Genomic DNA, 17,274 nt, shown 5'->3' with positions numbered 1-17,274 from the left:
CTACATCCAATTTGCTGAGTAGAGTGTTGGAGGCTATTTTGTAAATAACATCGCCGAAGTCAAGGATCGGTAGGATAGTCAGTTTTACGAGGGTATGTTTGACAGCATGAGTGAAGGATGCTTTATTGAGAAATAGGAAGCCGATTCTAGATTTGATTTTGGATTGGAGATGTTTGATGTGAGTCTGGAAGGAGAGTTTACAGTCTAAACAGATCCCTAGGTATTTGTAGATGTCCACATATTGGTGCTAGACGGGAGGGCAGGTGCGGGCAGCGATCGGTTGAAGAGCATGCATTTAGTTTTACTTGCATTTAAGAACAGTTGGAGGCCACGGAAGGAGAGTTGTATGGCGTTGAAGCTCGTCTGGAGGTTAGTTAACACAGTGTCCAAAGAAGGGCCAGAAGTATACAGAATGGTGTCGTCTGCGTAGAGGTGGATTAGCAGCACGCAAGAGTGTCATCCTTGATGTATACAGAGAAGAGAGTCGGCCCGAGAATTGAACCCTGTGGCACCCCCATAGAGACTGCCAGAGGTCTGGACAACAGGCCCTCTGATTTGACACACTGAACTCTGTCTGAGAAGTAGTTGGTGAACCAGGTGAGGCAGTCATTTGAGAAACCAAGGCTGTTGAGTCTGCCGATAAGAATGTGGTGATTGACATAGTCGAAAGCCTTGGCCAGGTCGGTGAATACAGCTGCACAGTATTGTCTTTTATCGATGGCGGTTATGGTATCGTTTTGGACCTTGACCGTGGCTGAGGTGCACCCGTGACCAGCTCGGAAACCAGATTGCATAGCGGAGAATGTACGATGGGATTCGAAATGGTCGGTGATCTGTTTGTTAACTTGGCTTTCGAAGACTTTAGAAAGACAGGGTAGGATAGATATAGGTTTGGGTCTAGAGTGTCTCCCCCTTTGAAGAGGGGGATGACCGCGGCAGCTTTCCAATCCTTGGGGATCTCAGACGAAAGAGAGGTTGAACAGGCTAGTAATAGGGGTTGCAACAATTGCGGCAGATAATTTTAGAAAGAGAGGGCCCAGATTGTATAGCCCAGCTGATTTGTAGGGGTCCAGATTTTGCAACTCTTTCAGAACATCAGCTATCTGGATTTGGGGGAAGGAGAAATGGGGGAGGCTTGGGCAAGTTGCTGTGGGCGATGCAGGGCTGTTGACCGGGGTAGGGGTAGCCAGGTGGAAAGCATGGCCAGCCGTAGAAAAATGCTTATTGATATTCTCAATTATCGTGGATTTATCGGTGGTGACAGTGTTTCCTAGCCTCAGTGCAGTGGGCAGCTGGGAGGAGGTGCTCTTGTTCTCCATGGACTTTACAGTGTCACAGAACTTTTTGTAGTTAGAGCTACAGGATGCAAATTTCTGTTTGAAAAAGCTAGCCTTTGCTTTCCTAACTGCCTGTGTATATTGGTTCCTAACTTCCCTGAAAAGTTTCATATCGCGGGGGCTATTCGATGCTAATGCAGTATGCCACAGGATGTTTTTGTGCTGGTCAAGGGCAGTCAGGTCTGGAGTGAACCAAGGGCTATATCTGTTCCTGGTTCTAAATTTTTTGAATGGTGCATGCTTATTTAAGATGGTAAGGAAAGCACTTTTAAAAGAACAACCAGGCATCCTCTACTGATGAGATTAGGTCAATATCCTTCCAGGATACCCGGGCCAGGTCGATTAGAAAGGCCTGCTCGCTGAAGTGTTTTAGGGAGCGTTTGACAGTGATGAGGGGTGGTCCGCAGACCCATTACGGACGCAGGCAATGAGACAGTGATCGCTGAGATCCTGGTTGAAGACAGCAGAGGTGTATTTAGAGGGCAGGTTAGTCATTACGGTCCTTTCAGAATCATGAACCTGGGCCTCCCGAGTGGCGCAGCGGTCTAACACACTGCATCGCAGTGCTTGAGGCGTTACTACAGACCCGGGTTTGATTTCAGGCTGTGTCACATCCAGCTTTGACCCGGAATCCCACAGTGCGGCACAAAATTGCCCCAGTGTCGTCCGGGTTAGGGGATGGTTTGACCAGGGGGGGGCTTTACTTGGCTCATCACGCTCTAGCGACTTCTTGTGGCGGGCCGGGTGCCTGCAGGCTAACTTCGGTTGTCAGTTAAATGGTGTTTCCTCCGACACATTGGTGCAGCTGGCTTCCGGGTTAAGCGGCCGAGTGTTAAGAAGCACGGTTTGGCGGGTCATGTTTCGGGGGATGCATGACTCGACCTTCGCCTCTCCCGAGCCCGTTGGGGAGTTGCAGCAATGAGACAAGATCGAAAAAAGTGGGTACAATTTCTTTTTGTTATTAAAATAAAACACAAACCTGTCACACACTGAAGGCCTATAGGTTTTGAGAATGATGATCAGCAATAGCCAATAAGAGCTCACCAGAGAAGAGGCACGTGAGATGATGACGTTGTATCACATCACCCAGAATGTTAAGACTCTCGAGCAGGAGCCATGACTTTAACCAAAGTGTCAAATCGTTACAGCTCTGAAGTTCACAAGCAATGATATTCAATTCAAAATGTTGGCTAGATATTTCAACTCTATATGGCAAGGCGTCAATGTCTGACTGAAAACATTTGAGGCTGATTTTTGCCACAGCTCGTTGTAGCTACGTTAACAATGTAATCACATCATTGTTTTAGAGAGACAGCGTGGTGGCGTGGAGAATCCTCACGACCAAGTGAAGAATCTTGTAGTGTGTGACCCTCCGTCTCTGCCACATCATTTGGTATACGCACCACTACGTTGGCAAGACAACAAGACTACAGTGAAGTTGAATGTGAGAGGCTCAGCGATGTTAGTATTTTGAAAGTCGTGCAGTGTACACCCAGCCTAAACTAACATCTGTGCTAGCCAGGCCAAGTTGTGATAACTAGATCCATGTGGTCTCCAGCCACACAGAGCAGGGCCTTCATTTCAGCCAGCTCTGGGAAGAGAAAGACCATTCTTTCTCAGACACCTGCTGTCCCACAGTGCTATCAATGGAAACATCTCCTGTTGCTGCCTGCACTAAGGCAGATCAATATTCCTCACAAAACGAATCACGTACAGTGAGCGATAGACTAGGTAAGAGATTGTTATACAGTAATAAAATGGTACTGGTCCGTATTCACAAAGCTTCTCAAAGGGCTGCTCTATTTATCTAGCTAATTACCCCAGTCTTATTCATTATGATCCAAAAGGCAAAACTGATCCTAGATCAGCACTACTACTATAAGACGCTTTGTGAGCAGGCCTTGTGAGCATATTTATTATGCAGAATCTGCCGATGTACCTCTAAGCGAGTCTACAATGCGCTTCACATTCAGTCAGTGCATTATCACAGTTGGTCAACTGATTGTTTGGCAGGTAAGCCAAATTCAGTTTACTTGACTGTCATACTTACTGTACTGGTCTCCTAGTTTGGACATGTCATGGACGGATGAGACCAGCCATGGCCAATGATATGAAAGACAAAACGATATGCATGTAAGTGTTGGACAAAATGCTGTCACCATCCTCTCCCCACAAATGCCTTCATAGCAGCTATAAATTATGAATAACACTGTGGGACGTTAGAGATAGAGGCCAAACAGTAGAACAAACATGATTCTACTGACAGATTTTCTGTCCATCACACAACCTGGACAGCTCATTGTGGGGAAATGACGCCATCTGCCGGTAGATAATACGGTAACTAATTTACCACAATGGCCTGGGGAGCCTAAAGTCAGCAAGCAAAAAGGTATTATTTTGCGTAAAGTATTTCAACTGACCAAGTAACTTCGTTTGGTTGTATGATGTTCAAATTACAAACATATCTTGTTTTTGCCTGCATTGGGGCGGCAAGTAGACTAGTGGTTAGAGCGTTGGACTAGTAAGTGAAAGGTTGCTGGATCGAATCCCCGAGCTGACAAGGTACAAATCTGTCGTACTGCCCCTGAACAAGGCAGTTAACTTGTTCCCCGGTAGGCCGTAATTGTAAATAATATTTTTTCCTAACAGATTTGCCTAGTTAAATAAAGTTTCTCTTAAAAAAAATCTAATCTTTGGTTGGTTGGCTAACTAACGCATTCATATACAGTCATTGCGCTAGCTATGCTAGCCAAAGTTCGCAAACGACGGTTCACTGCTACCTAAATCGTACCCCATTTCAAAACATAGTGAGAGCATGTCTTTTAATGCTTTGGTAGCACCTACATTTATGAAACCACGAAGGGTAGCTGGCGATGCTTTATCTTACCATTATTTTAGATAGAGATCCCCGATGACGACAGTTCGTGTGGCTATAGTAGCAGTTAGCTTCGTTTTACAACATATCACCATAGCAACATGCGCAGAAATGTTTAACACGGGCAAAATTTATTTTATAACAACAAATAAATAACTTGGACGCTTTACATAAATATAGGACGGGAATTTGCACAGAATTAGCAACGAAAGCAAAAATAATAATGTTGTTTCCGGAAGTAGAAACTATGACCCCTTGCGCAACGTGGGTTGACTTCTTCTGTTTAGATTTTGTCAGAGATGGGGGTAGTTAAATATGTTAATAAATAACCAATCTTGCTTTTACCGGAAGAGGACAAGGTGCAGCACCGGCTTAGTAACGTTACTTTAAGTTAGTCAAAGATAAATGGCCGAGTGAGATAGACTACCAGTAAGTGACCATGGACAAAACGGATATTCTAAAATTAATGGATGTTGGTCGGGGTCCACTTATTGTAGATGGTGGACTGGCAACAGAACTGGAATCAACAGGCTGTAAATTACAGGTGAAATACATCAAATTGCATTTTATGAGTAATTCCAAGGAGAGCTGGGTTGTAATCATTACATTATTCCAAACAGCAACATAAACGAAATATTGTGTTGGACAAATGCAGGTTTGCAACAGAATCGGCGTAATGAATATTCTCCTGTACTTCCCATCCTGTATATTTGACTAGAATGTTTTGCGTGGATACAGGGAGATCCTTTGTGGAGTGCAAGGCTGCTACATACTAACCCACAGGCTATTAAAGATGCTCATTACAGGTGAGTTGTTTAACATAGACTATTGTTGATTGTTGTTGTAGTTCTGCCTTTACCTTTGCAAAGCATTACAGATGTGTTGTCTCTCTCTTCCCAGGTTTCTGTGTGCTGGTGCTGATGTGATAACTACAGCCACGTACCAGGCTAGTGTTGAGGGCTTCACCAGGCACCTGGACATCACCCCTGAACAGGCCAACCAACTGATCATGTCAGGAGTGACTCTAGCCAGAGAGACTGTCAAACAGTTTATGGCTGACCAACCTCCATCAGGTGAGCAGGCACTGTAAGTTACAGGTGGAGACAACATTCTAGGCCAGGGATGGGAAACTTTGATGGGGTGGGGGGGGCAACAAAAAATCTGAATTCATCATGGGGGGGGGGGGGGGGGGGGGGGCGCAGTGCCTCACGGGTCTGCATACCACATCCATACCCACACAGGCAGTCAGAACCGGCTCTAGCCTTTTGGGGGCCCAGAGCAAAATGTTGTTGCCCCCCCACACACATTTTAGTGGCCCCCCCCCTTGACAGCAGAGTTGTTTTTAAAAGTTTTTTTTAACCTTGGAGTTAATTTCCTGCAATTCTACACATTGTCTGGTCACTGGTGTAGCCTACAAACTTCCTGTTGTACACAACTGTTCTAACGATTGCATTCAATGCCTCAATAAGAGCAAATTCATGTTCTTTTTTCAGGAGAGGAGTAAGCTTCATTCAGCTACATTTACATGTTTTACACAAAATACATTATCGACCTGTTCGTACAAACTTTGTAAGTATTGCAAACATAAGGCGGTCTAGCGATTTCATGTTCTTCTTAGCTGCTGAGGTACATGCAGCTATTTACTCTCTCAACAATATCAGCATATATGGCATAACTATGGCATCAGGTGACTCATAACAAACTCGCCCGCTGTCAGACTCTTTTCACCGGTCTGAATACATGCTTGGCTTCCGTAAACATTGAAGGTGAATGAGGTGAGTTTCCCCGACTATGAAAAGCGCTTTGAGGAACCTCAGTTGGTAGGAAAGCGCTATATAAATCCAATCAATTATTATTATTTATTCATTAGCGATTGGATGTTATTTTTTCATCATCATTGCAAACATTGGCTAAGCTGCTCAGGACCTACCAGCTCAGCCAGGCCCTCAGAGATCTTGTAATTTGGACAAGATGTCTCTGAAGCTCTTATTTCTATGATCAGAGTTGTTCATGTTGGTATCTTTCTATTTTCTCAGATCGCAGGTTGCCTCTGGTGGCAGGTTCTGTTGGACCTTACGGAGCGTTTCTGCACAACGGCTCGGAGTACACTGGCGCTTACGCTGCGGAGATGAGTGTTGAGGTAAGGCAGGTAAAGTGGTAAGAAACCACTCACATTGGGGTTGACCTATCATTATCTACACTGAACTAAAATATAAAACGCAACATGTAAAGTGTTAGTTTCATTAGCTAAAATAACAAGATCCCAGAAATGTTCCAAAAAGCTTATTTCTCTCCAATTTTGTGCACAAATTTGTTTACATCCCAGTTAGTGAGCATTCCTCCTTTTGATAATCCATCCACCTGACAGGTGTGGAATATCAAGAAGCTGATCAAGTGGCATGATCATTACAAAGGTGCACCTTGTACTGGGGACAATAAAAGGCCACTCTTAAATGTGCAGTTTTGTCACACAACACAATGCCACAGATGCCTCAATTTTGACGGAGCCCGCAATTGGCATGCTGACTGCAGGAATGTCCACCAGAGCTGTTGCCAGATAATTGAATGTTAATTTCTCTACCATAAGCCGCCTCAAACGTCGTTTTAGAGAATTCGGCAGTACATCCAACCGGCCTCACAACCGCAGACCACGTGTAACCACGCCAGCCCAGGACCTCCACAACCGGGTTCTTCACCTGCGGGATCGTCTGAGACCAGCCACCCGGACAGCTGATGAAACTGAGGAGTATTTCTGTCTGTAATAAAGCCCTTTTGTGGGGAAAAACTCATTTTGATTGACTGGGCCTGGCTCCACAGTGGGTGGGCCTATGCCCTCCCAGGCCCACCTATGGCTGTGCCCCTGCCCAGTCATGTGAAATCCATAGATTAGGGCCCAATGAATGTATTTCAATTGACTAATTTCATTATATGAACTGTAACTCAGTGAAATCGTTGTATGTTGCGTTTATATTTATGTTCAGTATAGTAGACTAGTGTTCCTATGGTCTGTCTGCACTCAGTCTCTAGCCTCGTTTATACCTACTGCTAACATGCGTCCTTTGTCCTGATCTGTCCACATTCTGATTGTGCCCACATTTTTTGAAATGTGTCTCTCTCTCTCTGTCTCCAGGAACTGAAAGCCTGGCACCGCCCCCAGGTCCACTGTCTAGTTACAGCAGGGGTCGATCTCATTGCCATGGAAACCATCCCAAGCGTGAAGGAGGCAGAAGCTCTGGTGGAGCTGCTCAGAGAGTTTCCAGATTCTAAAGCATGGCTGGCCTTCTCCTGTAAGGTAATTCACGCTATATGTAATTAAGACTCTTTCTCAATTTGTCTTTCCTTGGTTCCTCGCCGTCCTTTCTCCTCGTCTCCTAAGTTCCTACCTTTAAACATTCTTTACCAAAGCGTTCTGAGAAATAGGCAAGGAGAGAGGACGCAAGGGATCTAGGAAAGACACATTGATTCTCGTTATTTAGTTAGTTAGTTAACCGTTATTTAAATAGGCGGGTCAGTTAAGAACAAATGCTCATTTACAATGACGGCCTACCGAGAGGCCTCGTGGGGGCTGGGATTTAATAAATATAGATAATAATATAGGACAAAACACACATCACGACAAGAGACACAACACGACATAAAGAGAGACCTAAAACAACAACATAGCAAGGCAGCAACAGATGACAACAACCTGGTAGCAACACAACATGGTAGCAACACAACATGGTAGCAACACAACATGGTAGCAACACAACATGACAGCAACACAACATGGTAGCAACATGACAGCAACACAACATGTTAGCAACACAACATGGTAGCAACACAACATGACAACATGGTAGCAGCACAAAACATGGTACAAACATTATTGGGCACAGACAACAGCACAAAGGGAAAGAAGGTTAGAGACAACAATACATCACACAAATCAGCCACAACTGTCAGTAAGAGTGTCCAAGATTGAGTCTTTGAATTAAGAGATTGAGATAAAAACTGTCCAGGGGCCTGTTGCACAAAACTAGGATAAGGGATTAAGCCAGGATATCTTGGTGATCCTGGCTCAATTGATCCGTAATCCGGTTGCACTAAAGATGGATAGGGGGCAGGAGGATATGTTATGGTATAAATTACCATGGAGATTTATTCTGTGGAGCTAGCCTGCTCCAGACCAGGCTAAATTCCAGGATCTATTTAATCTCATCCCTAATGTCAGTCAGCAGTCACCACAAATGGAAACCAATAGTTATTTCACTGCTCACTATACATTGTTATCACATATAACTAGACCCACTGTTATTATTTAAACGTTTGTGATCATTAATTTCAATGATTTTGGATAAAAAATGATTTTTAGATGATGTTGCTATCATTAGATAATTTACAGTTTCCCATAGACTATAAGGCTATATATAAAATGATAGAATATTAGGGCCACAGAGGGGAAAAAAACACAAGTCATAATATTGTAACCAGTTGTTTTAAAGGAGGACAGTTGTTAAAATGACAGATGTGGGGCATTTCGTGAAATTGTACTTCAGTATGGTTTCATAAACAAAGACATGCTGATGTGCCAGAATATTAAGTATCACATTGTCATAAGTATCAAAACTGTAAAAACAATATGTAGCTTTTCTGCAGAAAGAACCAGCCTCATAAATTTATGACTTTATCCTTTTTCTTCAGTGTGGCCCTAGTACTCTGTCATATAAACAAATACACATTCCATATGAATATAAAAACACAATGTGTAACATTATGTTCCTTTATTGAATAAGGACAAAACAAAGCAGGTAAACCATCAGCTCCTTTCGAAACTGAAGTCACAGTGACTCTACAAGATGGAAAGCACAGAATCCAAGCATATTATACAAAATGATACATACACATTCAAAGGTCTGTATATAACACACCCTGCATGTCTGCACACTAAAATAAATGCAGGACAAATCCATACACATCAACTGAACAGACAAATGAATGGATGCAGTAGCCTCCCTGCAGCCTTGTATTACACACAGTATACCGCACAAACATCATAAGAGGCCAAATTCGTCAAAAAACGAACCCAAAAAAACCCTAATTCCTCTGCCACCGCAGGACATATTTAACCAAAATTGAAAGCACACATACTAACTAAAATAATTCAACACATATTGGTCCCTCAGCAGCCGACCACTGTCGTCATCAGGGAAGATTGCCGGATTGTCCCAGTCCATGGCTGGTGGCACTCTGGGGGCCCTCTCCTTCCTCAGGCAGGCCACATTGTGGAGGACAGCACAAGCCACAGTAATATCACATGCCCTAACAGGGCTGACCCTTAATTTGTGAAGGCAGTGAAAGCGTGCCTTCAGGAGGCCAAAGGTCATTTCAACTCTGGCCCTGGTCCTGGCATGGGCATGGTTGTAGGCCTGCTGTGCTTCCTGGGGGTCTGTGAAAGGTGTCAGGAGAAAAGGCTGGCAGCCATACCCCCTGTCTCCCAGCAACACACCAGAGAATTCACCTGTCAACACAAAATCTCATCATTACTACCTCATAAACACAGTGATATTCTTGACACAGCCATGATGGTTATAAATAGGGGTTGTGTGGCTTACCTTGTGATAGGCACTGATAGATTTCAGAGGCCCGAAAGATTCTGGAGTCATGGACTGAGCCAGGCCATTTTGCCACAACATTGCTGATCACACAGTCAGCATTGCAGACCATCTGAAATCATAAGATGAGGAATATTACACCAATCAATGCACATCACTGGCAATGCAGAGTGTTCGTCAATGGACAATATCAAAAAGTTATGTTCACCTGAACATTAATGCTGTGAAAGGATTTCCTATTCACAAAATCGGCCTCATGGGCACCTGAGGGGGCTTTTATCCTTATGTGTGTGCAGTCCACTGCACCAATGACATTGGGGAAACCTGTCACACAAAGTAATGAGTATCCTACTATGTGTTAACAGTTGTCCTGTAATTTGTAGATCCTCTTACCTGCAATCCTATAGAACTCCTCTTTGATGTCACAGAGTCTTCTGTGGCCAGGGAAGGAGATGAAGACATCTGCTAATGCTTTGATAGCCAGACACACACTCCTTATTGTGCGGCAAATTGTGGCCTTGTTCAGCTGTTCTGCATCCCCCACTGAGTACAGGAAGGCTCCACTAGCAAAAAAGCGCAAGGCCACACAAACCATTTGCTCCACACTCAGTGCATGGCTCCGTGCAGTGCGGTGCTTAATCCTGGGACCCAGTAGTCTGCATAGATACCTGATGCCATCTGCAGAAAACCTGTATCTTTCATATAGATGGTCATCAGGGAAGGCCAGTGGGTCCAACCGGTCCCTGAAGACCCTTTCTCGCCTGAAGGCTCTCCTCAGCACAAGTGCTTCTTCATCCACCACATCTCGCACGAATGGGCATGCCATTGTCAGAGCAGAAAGGAACACACAATTTTGGGCCTTCATATAGGCTAGTGGCCACACCTGGTGCTGGGGGGGTGGGCAAAAGAGGGCGATGCCTTATAACGATGACTTGGTTGTACTGATTGCTGGGAAAATAAAAAAAACCTTAGAAAGATGCCACCGTCCTGTGTGCTCACAATAAGAGCTCATATGTCATGGCTCACTTGACTTTACGAGAATATACCTAATTTTTATTTTGAGCTGTGTCATCTTCTTGGAGCTGGGGGAGGAAAGAAAAATAATGATTAATACATTTGTGTTACAGTTAGCATACAGTGTACATTGAAGGCATATCTCACCTCCCTCTCAAGTTTTTTTATTTCAAGGTCCAGTTTCCTAATTGTCCTCTTTTTTATTTCGGACTCCAGTGCAAGATTTTCCATCTTTTTCTTCTTGTACTGAATGTCTATGTCTGCCAGTTCTATTTGGCGCCGGAGGTGGTTGCCATACAACTTTCTGATAGCTTGTGAGCTCTGTGAACACAATACAATTAGCGCAGCTGGAATTTGGCAGGATGTGGTGTCCTTTTATTAATACGCACTATGTTGCCAGGATGGTTTTCCCACTGTATAGCATCTGGGTCCTGTAAAAGAAATTAGATTTTTTGATTTTGATGAGGACTCCTCACCATTGTAGAGTAAATAGTACTTTCACAGTCTTAACATGATACCTCATGCCTTCTGGAATCCAGAGAGATGGTCTCCTCCTCATCATCGTCTCCATCATGTGCTGTTGCTGCTGCACTGGGGCCTTCACCCTATCACATTTAATCGGATTCATATTGAAGCTAGTAGACAAGACATGCCAGGCCTACAGTATGCCTTTGATGGAGTACTCACTGGATCAGCATCGTCTGGTGCTTGTGCTGGTGGCTCTAACAGGAACACAGTGCTGCCAGACACTGCAAGGCAATAGGTAAACCAAAGTCAGACAGTCCAAATTGATTCAATATGATTGTGGTTGTATCCCATGTAGAGATGGAAGGACATACCTTGAATGAAGCGGGTGGCATCTTGGGAGGAACCTATGCTCGTCTCTTTCCCCCCTGGGATCCCCTCTAAGACGGGCCTGCCTTTATTTAGCTCCAAGGCCATGTCCTCTGCTGGGGTAAGGTCAGCCTTTGGTGACCCACCACCCGTGCCTTGTCTGTGGGTATTCTTTTTCACTGCTAAAACAGTACAGACAATGTGTGAGCAGGCACCTTCTGGGTACAATATATGCTTGTGCTTTGTTAAATATTAGTCAGGGACCATACCATTCTGCAGAATGTTCTTGTATTTGATTTTGACCTGCTGCCATGTCCGTTTTGGCCCGTTCATGTTTAATCTACACACACACACACACACACACACACACACATTTAATGGAGTCACACTGCAAAAAATTACTTGGTATTTTTGTCTTGTTTTCAGTAAAAATATCAAACAATTTATCATAGCTTTATACAGTGTGATGGAGTTACTTTACACAATTTCACTCATATCTGCAGTGCATTTCAATTAAAAATTTAACCGTTTCATAATTACAGTACAACTGCATTTTTGGAGATATGAATTAAATATTGTAATTGTAATTGTGATGTTTCAGCGGAGCGGTGAGTGTGTAATTGTGCACTACTTACGCATTCAGGCGGTCTGCAATACTTTGCCACGCTTTTTCTCTTTGCTTTATCACTGTGGCGGTGTTGCCTTTCTTCTTAATTATATATTTTACCTCCTCGTATGCCTCCATGAGGATTTGTGCTTCCGACGGGGAAAAGTACGCGGCTCTAGTTGCCATGGTAAATCAGTTAATCTGTGATCTGTGGCGGGGTCTATTTGAGTGAGCCGTGAGCGCGCACCTATCCAGGATTGGTTTCACCTGGCTTAATGAATCCGTGTCTGCTCATCCTGGCTTGGTCTTTGTGCAACCAATTAAGCCTGGACGCACATGTTTTGGCTTCATTGAGCTCAGCTGAGTCATTTATCCCGGATGTCTTAATTCTACTTTTGTGCAACAGGCCCCAGTTTGAGTGTTTGTTGCTCTAAATATGGGATGTAAGAATACAGTGAAATGTCTTCTATTCTCCTCAGGATGGCCAGTGTATATCTGACAGCAGTCGTTTCTCTGAGGCGGTCCAGCTGGCCAGTAGGTCCAGTCAGCTGGTGGCTGTAGGGGTGAATTGCTGTCCTCCAGCCCTGATCAAGCCCCTCCTCGACTCAGCCAGGACACAGAGGAGACCAGACCTCGGCTGGGTGGTGTACCCCAACAGTGGAGAGGAGTGGGATACATACTCTGGGTGAGTGAAACTATATCACCTTGGATGCATCCCAAATGGAAACCCTATTCTCTATGGGGTCTCTGGTCAAAAGTAGTGCACTAAATAGGGATTAGGGTGCTATTTGGGGACGAAGACCTTGGCTTTACACAGGTCTGTGACCTGACACATCCAGGTAGTAGTACTAAACACACACTATCATTTGGCTACACACTGATGTCTGCTGTAGTATACGAAATCTAGACTATATCAACTTTTCACTTCAGTCAACAGTTCCATGATGATTCCTCAGTTGTTTCAAGTGAGTATTGAGTGAATCTCTTGTATTGATTTTGAACTTTTTATCATTTAAAAGGTGGAAAAAACCAGCGAATAGAATATCTTCAATAGCTGAACTGAGTCTGGAGTGGATGAAACAAGGGTGTGCACTTATAGGTAAGACAACAGCTGAACTAATGTTGTCTTTGTATTAGTACAGGGATGGGCAACCCCCTTTTGTAGGCCTGCAAATCAATTTACAGATCAATGTTTTTTTAGGAATTCAGTCGGGGTCTCAACTTACTGTTGCTAGGTAGAATACACAAGGTGCAATTTCAAAATGTTGTGCATCAACAGTTTTTCTGTTATGTCAGTCACTGACAGGTACTCAATTAGCCCATGGCAACAGAATTTCACTTAGGGCCCCCAAAAGGCTAAGGCCGGCTCTGACTGCATGTGTGGGTATGGATAGGGCCCCCAAAAGGCTAGGGCCGGCTCTGACTGCATGTATGTATAGGGCCCCCAAAAGGCTAGGGCCGGCTCTGACTGCATGTCTGGGTATGTATAGGGCCCCCAAAAGACTAGGGCCGGCTCTGACTGCATGTCTGGGTATGGATAGGGCCCCTAAAAGACTAGGGCCGGCTCTGACTGCATGTCTGGGTATGGATAGGGCCCCTAAAAGACTAGGGCCGGCTCTGACTGAATGTGTGGGTATGGATAGGGCCACTAAAAGACTAGGGCCGGCTCTGACTGCATGTGTGGGTATGGATAGGGCCCCTAAAAGGCTAGGGCCTGCTCTGACTGCATGTGTGGGTATGGATAGGGCCCCTAAAAGGCTAGGGCCGGCTCTGACTGAATGTGTGGGTATGTATAGGGCCCCTAAAAGACTAGGGCCGGCTCTGACTGCATGTGGGTATGGATAGGGCCCCTAAAAGACTAGGGCCGGCTCTGACTGCATGTGTGGGTATGGATAGGGCCCCTAAAAGACTAGGGCCGGCTCTGACTGCATGTGTGGGTATGGATAGGGCCCCTAAAAGACTAGGGCCGGCTCTGACTGCATGTGTGGGTATGGATAGGGCCCCTAAAAGACTAGGGCCGGCTCTGACTGCATGTGTGGGTATGGATAGGGCCCCTAAAAGACTAGGGCCGGCTCTGACTGCATGTGTGGGTATGGATAGGGCTCCTAAAAGACTAGGGCCGGCTCTGACTGAATGTGTGGGTATGGATGTGGGTAGGCAGAGCCACTGATGAGTTCAGATATTTTGTGAACCCCGACCCCCATCAAAGTAGCCCATCCCTGAACTAGGATGTTTTGTCTTCCAACAGGAGGGTGCTGTCGCATCAGTCCTGCTCACATAGCGGAGCTACGAAGACAGATACCTGGAGACATGTCTGGGTTCGACGCTTCACAGCGGGGACAGGGGAGACCTTAAGACAGACACATGGAGACATGTCTGGGTCTGATGCTTCACAGCGGGGACAGGGGAGACCTTAAGACAGACACATGGAGACATGTCTGGGTCTGATGCTTCACAGCGGGGACAGGGGAGACCTTAAGACAGACACATGGAGACATGTCTGGGTCTGATGCTTCACAGCGGGGACAGGGGAGACCTTAAGACAGACACATGGAGACATGTCTGGGTCTGATGCTTCACAGCGGGGACAGGGGAGACCTTAAGACAGACACATGGAGACATGTCTGGGTTCGACGCTTCACAGCGGGGACAGGGGAGACCTTACAGCTCTTATTACTGCTACAGTATGTAATCCCACAGTCAGATTATGCAATTAATAACTATTTTAAAATGACACTTTTGATATGAGTTTATATAAATGATTTATTAACCCTCATACTGCCAACATATGTTATATACAGAGCATTTGGATAGTATTTACATCCCTAGACTTTTTTAACATTACAGCTTTATTGTAAAATTGATTTTTTCTAAATTAATGTATGACTTTCTACACATTTTGTTGTGTTACCACCTGAATTTAAAATAGATTAAATTGTCATTCTTTGTTACTGTCCTACACACAATACCACATAATGTCAAAGTGGAATTGTGTGTTTTTAAATGTTTTAAGATTTATAAAAAATGTAAAGCTGAGATGTCTTGAGTCAATAAGTATTCAACCCCTTTGTTATGTCAAGGAGCCTAAATATTTTGAGTAGAAAACAATGTGCATAACGAGTAGCATAATATGTTGTATGGACTCACTCTGTGTGCAATAATAGTGTTTAACATGATTTTTGAATGACTGCCTCCTCTCTGTACCCCACACATACAATTATCTGGAAGGTCCCTCAGTAGAGCAGTGAATTAACCATAAAGACCAATGAGGTTTTCCAATGCCTCGCAAAGAAGAGCACCTATTGGTAGATGGGTAAAAAATATAAAAAAAGACGCAGACATTGAATATCCCTTTGAGCATGGTGAAGTTATTAATTACACTTTGGATGGTGTATCAATACACCCAGTCACTACAAAGATACAGGCGTCCTTCCTAACTCAGTGGCCAGAGAGGAAGGAAACCGCTCAGGGATTTCACCATGAGACCAATGGTGACTTTAATACAGTTACAGAGTTTAATAGCTGTGATAGGAGAAAACTGAGGATGGATCAACAACATTGTAGTTACTCCACAATACGAACCTAAATGACAGAGTGAAAAGAAGGAAACCTGTACAGAATATAAATATTCCAAAACATGCATCCTGTTTGCAACAAGGCACTACATTAATACTGCAAAAAATGTGGCAAAGCAATTAACTTTTTGTCCTGAATACAACACATTACTGAGTACCACTCTGCTCATGTTCAAGCATAGTGGTGGTTGCATCATGTTATGGGTATGCTATGTTTGTAAACTCAGCAAAAAAAGAAGCGTCCTCTCACTGTAAACTACGTTTATTTTCAGCAAACTTAACATATTAACATATACAAATATTTGTATGAACATAAGATTCAACAACTGAGACAAACTGAACACGTTCCACAGACATGTGACTAACAGAAATGGAATAATGTGTCCCTGAACAAAGGGGGGGGGTCAAAATCAAAAGTAACAGTCAGTATCTGATGTGGACACCAGCTGCATTAAGTACTGCAGTGCATCTCCTCCTCATGGACTGCACCAAATTTGCCAGTTCTTGCTGTGAGATGTTACCCCACTCTTCCACCAAGGCACCTGCAAGTTCCCGGACATTTCTGGGGGGAATGGCCCTAGCCCTCACCCTCCGATCCAACAGGTCCCAGACGTGCTCAATGGGATTGAGATTCGGGCTATTCACTGGCCATGGCAGAATACTGACATTTCTGTCTTGCAGGAAATCACGCACAGAACGAGCAGTATGGCTGGTGGCATTATCATGCTGGAGGGTCATGTCAGGATGAGCCTGCAGGAAGGGTACCACGAGGGTGGAGGATGTCTTCACTAACGCACAGTGTTGAGATTGCATGCAATGACAACAAGCTCAGTCCGATGATGCTGTGACACATCGCCCCAGACCATGACGGACCCTCCACCTCTAAATCGATCCTGCTCCAGAGTACAGGCCTCAGTGTAACGCTCATTCCTTCAACGATAAACGCGAATCCGACCATCACCCCTGGTGAGACAAAACCGTGACTCGTCAGTGAAGAGCACTTTTTGACAGTCCTGTCTAGTCCAGCGACAGTGGGTTTGTGCCCATAGGCGACGTTGTTGCCGGTGATGTCTGGTGAGGACCTGCCTTACAACAGGCCTACGAGCCCTCAATCCAGCCTCTCTCAGCCTATTGCGTACAGTCTGAGCACTGATGGGGGGATTGTGCGTTCCTGGTGTAACTCGGGCAGTTGTTGTTGCCATCCTGTACCTGTCCCGCAAGTGTGATGTTCGGATGTACCGATCCTGTGCAGGTGTTGTTACACGTGGTCTGCCACTGCGAGGATGATCAGCTGTCCGTCCTGTCTCCCTGTAGCGCTGGCTTAGGTGTCTCACAGTACAGACATTGCAATTTATTGCCCTGGCCACATCTCCATTCGTCATGCCTCCTTGCAGCATGCCTAAGGCACGTTCACGCAGATGAGCAGGGACCTTGGGCA

The 17,274-nt window shown here is 44.8% G+C and overlaps 3 protein-coding genes across 8 annotated transcripts in view; 1 reads left to right on the top strand and 2 right to left on the bottom strand.

Moving 5' to 3' along the window:
• nme7 (NME/NM23 family member 7) overlaps positions 1–4,462 on the bottom strand; it is a 189,250-nt gene extending 184,788 nt beyond the window's left edge. For 2 of the 5 annotated variants that reach the window (XM_071342278.1, XM_071342279.1), the window contains exon 1: positions 4,225–4,362. In XM_071342278.1, coding sequence (XP_071198379.1) covers positions 4,225–4,227 — 3 coding nt within the window. In that variant the 5' untranslated portion in view covers positions 4,228–4,362. Of the gene's footprint in view, positions 1–3,387; positions 3,408–4,224 lie in introns of those variants that run through there. The other 3 variants (XM_071342282.1, XM_071342281.1, XM_071342280.1) reach the window with 3 other exon arrangements.
• Positions 4,463–4,480: 18 nt separating this feature from the next.
• Positions 4,481–15,297, top strand: LOC139539389 (homocysteine S-methyltransferase). The gene is made up of 8 exons (XM_071342283.1): positions 4,481–4,756; positions 4,951–5,018; positions 5,113–5,285; positions 6,249–6,352; positions 7,343–7,504; positions 12,741–12,946; positions 13,281–13,360; positions 14,510–15,297. Exons 1-8 carry the CDS (start codon positions 4,652–4,654, stop codon positions 14,614–14,616), a joined length of 1,005 nt encoding a protein of 334 aa, XP_071198384.1. The 5' UTR covers positions 4,481–4,651; the 3' UTR covers positions 14,617–15,297.
• LOC139539393 (putative nuclease HARBI1) lies at positions 8,940–12,734 on the bottom strand. Of its 2 annotated transcripts, XR_011667933.1 has the most exons (9): positions 11,924–12,734; positions 11,660–11,836; positions 11,508–11,569; positions 11,339–11,425; positions 11,210–11,251; positions 10,968–11,141; positions 10,200–10,888; positions 9,807–9,918; positions 8,940–9,712 (listed from the first exon to the last, which is right to left on the bottom strand). XR_011667933.1 is itself a non-coding variant. In XM_071342288.1 (8 exons), exons 6-8 carry the CDS (start codon positions 10,266–10,268, stop codon positions 9,342–9,344), a joined length of 552 nt encoding a protein of 183 aa, XP_071198389.1. In that variant the 5' UTR covers positions 10,269–10,888; positions 10,968–11,251; positions 11,339–11,425; positions 11,508–11,569; positions 11,660–11,836; positions 11,924–12,715; the 3' UTR covers positions 8,940–9,341. The 2 variants fall into 2 exon arrangements, 1 of the variants encoding a protein (XP_071198389.1); XM_071342288.1 differs by having other exon boundaries at positions 10,968–11,251; positions 11,924–12,715.
• Positions 15,298–17,274: the final 1,977 nt, after the last annotated feature.

Source organism: Salvelinus alpinus, chromosome 15 (genome assembly GCF_045679555.1).
Source record: "Salvelinus alpinus chromosome 15, SLU_Salpinus.1, whole genome shotgun sequence".
Lineage (NCBI taxonomy): Eukaryota > Metazoa > Chordata > Actinopteri > Salmoniformes > Salmonidae > Salvelinus > Salvelinus alpinus.
The sequence above is the reverse complement of the archived record's forward strand: the minus strand, read 5'-3'. Positions and strand labels throughout refer to the sequence as shown.